The 2574-nt window shown below is 32.8% G+C and overlaps 1 protein-coding gene across 1 annotated transcript in view; it reads left to right on the top strand.

Annotated features, from left to right (window-relative positions):
- LOC110028171 (non-specific phospholipase C2-like) overlaps positions 1-2574 on the top strand; it is a 59913-nt gene that overhangs the window by 56517 nt on the left and 822 nt on the right. Inside the window, exon 3 of the mRNA XM_020729915.1 lies at positions 773-952. Within this exon, the coding sequence (XP_020585574.1) occupies positions 773-952 (180 nt within the window). The remainder of the gene's footprint in view (positions 1-772; positions 953-2574) is intronic.

Here is a 2574-nt window from a genome sequence, read left to right as displayed (position 1 = left end):
ACCTTCAACTTTATCTATGCCACATTTTACCTAACCATGAAAAGCTGTATTCACTTTTTAAAAGTCTAAATAGTGGTGTTTTTGATGTGACATGAAAGATTTGGTGGTATAAATGACAAAATAAAGTTTATGTGTTAGATATGTAAATATATAGAAAGTGAGTGGTATGTATAAATCTCCGAGATTTACATACATACCACAAAATCCCTACGTGTTTACACACGCACACATAAATAAAATATATATATATGCCACATTCCAAAGCATGAAGAGAGTTATTTCATTTTTTAAAAGTCAAAATAGCAGCGTCTCCAAAGCATGAAAAGAATTATTTCATTTTTTAAAAGTCAAAATAGCAGCGTCTCTGAAGTGATGTGAAAGTTTTAGTTGGTATAAATTCGAAGATAAAGTTTAGATGTTCGACATGTAAATACATAGGAAGTGAGTGGTTTGTATAAAAATGCCCCAGATTTGCAAACATCCCACTCGATTCCTATGCATCTAATACCTAAACTTCAATTTTATACATGCCACATTACCCAAGCACGACAAGGGGAATCTCTCTTTTTTGAGGCCAAAATAGTGGATATGAATGGGTTTGGAAGATTTTGGGGGTTATAAATGTAAAAGGTAAAGTTTTGGTGTTAGATATGTAAATACATAGGAATTGAGTGGTATGTATGTAAATGCCCCCTACTTTTTCACCGAAATAATGATCTAAATCAGCTTGGCATAACTTACTGGTTTTGGTTCGTTATCAATTTCTTTGTAGTTGTTCATGGCCCCAATGGTTCACCAACATCAACATCTGAATATGAACATTCATCGATACCTGCAACGGTGAAGAAAATATTTGATCTGTCATCACCATACCTTACAAACAGAGACGCATGGGCTGGAACTTTTGAGAGCATTGTACAGAGGAGAACTGAGCCTAGAACTGATTGCCCAAGTGAGTTCTCTCCTTTTTTTTGCTTTTTTGGGAAGACTTAATTTTGCGTGATTATAAAAATTTCATATGCAGTATACATACCTGAATGACGGTTATAAGTTTTTAGGTTTCTTTGTTTCTGCTTTTCATCGATTATGTGGATCCATGATTTATCTAGATTGATGAGGTAACTAGTCAAATTCCCAATCTTCGATGAAGATATTTCTGCTGCATCTGTGATTTCTAAGGATATATTTGGATGAAAGAAAATTGTGAGGAGTATAAAAGCTGAACCCAATTGTTGCCGAGGGCGGCAGCATGGTTGTCAAAAATTGACTTGACACATCAACTCGATCCAAACCCGACTCAAAAAATCTGAATTTTGGTCGACCCGATTATTTTTGGGTTGGGTTCGAGTCTAAAATCTCAAAAAGATTAATGTTTTGGGTAGGATTCAATCTGAAACTGACCGGCCAAACCTCAAATTGACTTTTTAACCGGAATGTGGCCTAAACATGACTCGAAATTAACTGAAATTTAATGCAAATAATTGTGATGCATATATTAGATGGGTTATGCGAGTCAGATTCAGATTAGTCAGGTTTGAAAACGTCATGTTCTTGTGAGACTTTTTGATCTATTTAATATTTGGGTTGGGTTCGGCTCAAACAATTTGAGTCGGGTCATTTTTGGGACAGACCCCAACTAGATATGGGAACTCAGTTTGCACCCAATTTAAAGCATGCATTACTTGAATTTTGTTTCATTTTCTTCAGTTATCTTCCATCTTAAGACTGCAGTTTTAATTTATTACAGGGTTCTTTTTAAAAGGAAAGTTATATACATTTTACCCAATTCTTATGTGTGTGTGTGTGTGTGTGTGTGTGTGTGTGTGTGTGTGTGTGTGTGAATCTAATATTTGATATGTTTATTTAGAAAACCTTGGTGTTAAAACTGGATGTATGAAAAAATGGATATTATTTTTTTTTGAATTAATGATAGTGATATTTTTTATGTGATGTCAAAGATTTGAGTGTTGTATATATATTTAAATTGTATATATATCTTAAGGTGTCAGATTTGTAAATATATCAAAATTGTGTGGCATGCGCGTAAATACCACTATTTAAAAGCAAAATTAATTTGATGAAATAAAACTGGTTCGTAATTTGCTTTGTTATAATCCAACGCAAATGTGGTTGAATGGTTTTATTTTTAACTCAATCCTTTATATAATTTTAAAGTCTGTTTTTAAAGCATATTGTTTAAATTGTGGAGTCTAATTTTCGAAAAAAATATTATATCATGTGCGGAATCCAATGAAATTATGCCAGTAACACAAGTGAATATTCCCTTCGTGTTATTCAGGTGTTATTGTGTTTTGGGAATAGTGTTATAATAACACAGTAACACATCAATAATACATGAATAACACACAATAACACCTAAACAACACACAATAATATCTAAATAACGAATATTATCTTGTGTTACCGGGTAGATTTTTTTTTCTACATGGCGTGATTTCATTGAACTACGCACGTAACTCTAAGTGCAGAGTCCTCATACAATATTTTTTCCTAATTTTCAGCCTAGAAAGATAAAACATAATACTCAGATTTTATCGTAGCTCAATTTTTCGA

This window comes from Phalaenopsis equestris, unplaced genomic scaffold, assembly GCF_001263595.1.
Source record: "Phalaenopsis equestris unplaced genomic scaffold, ASM126359v1 Scaffold000499, whole genome shotgun sequence".
In the NCBI taxonomy this organism is placed as follows: domain Eukaryota; kingdom Viridiplantae; phylum Streptophyta; class Magnoliopsida; order Asparagales; family Orchidaceae; genus Phalaenopsis; species Phalaenopsis equestris.
The sequence above is the reverse complement of the archived record's forward strand: the minus strand, read 5'-3'. Positions and strand labels throughout refer to the sequence as shown.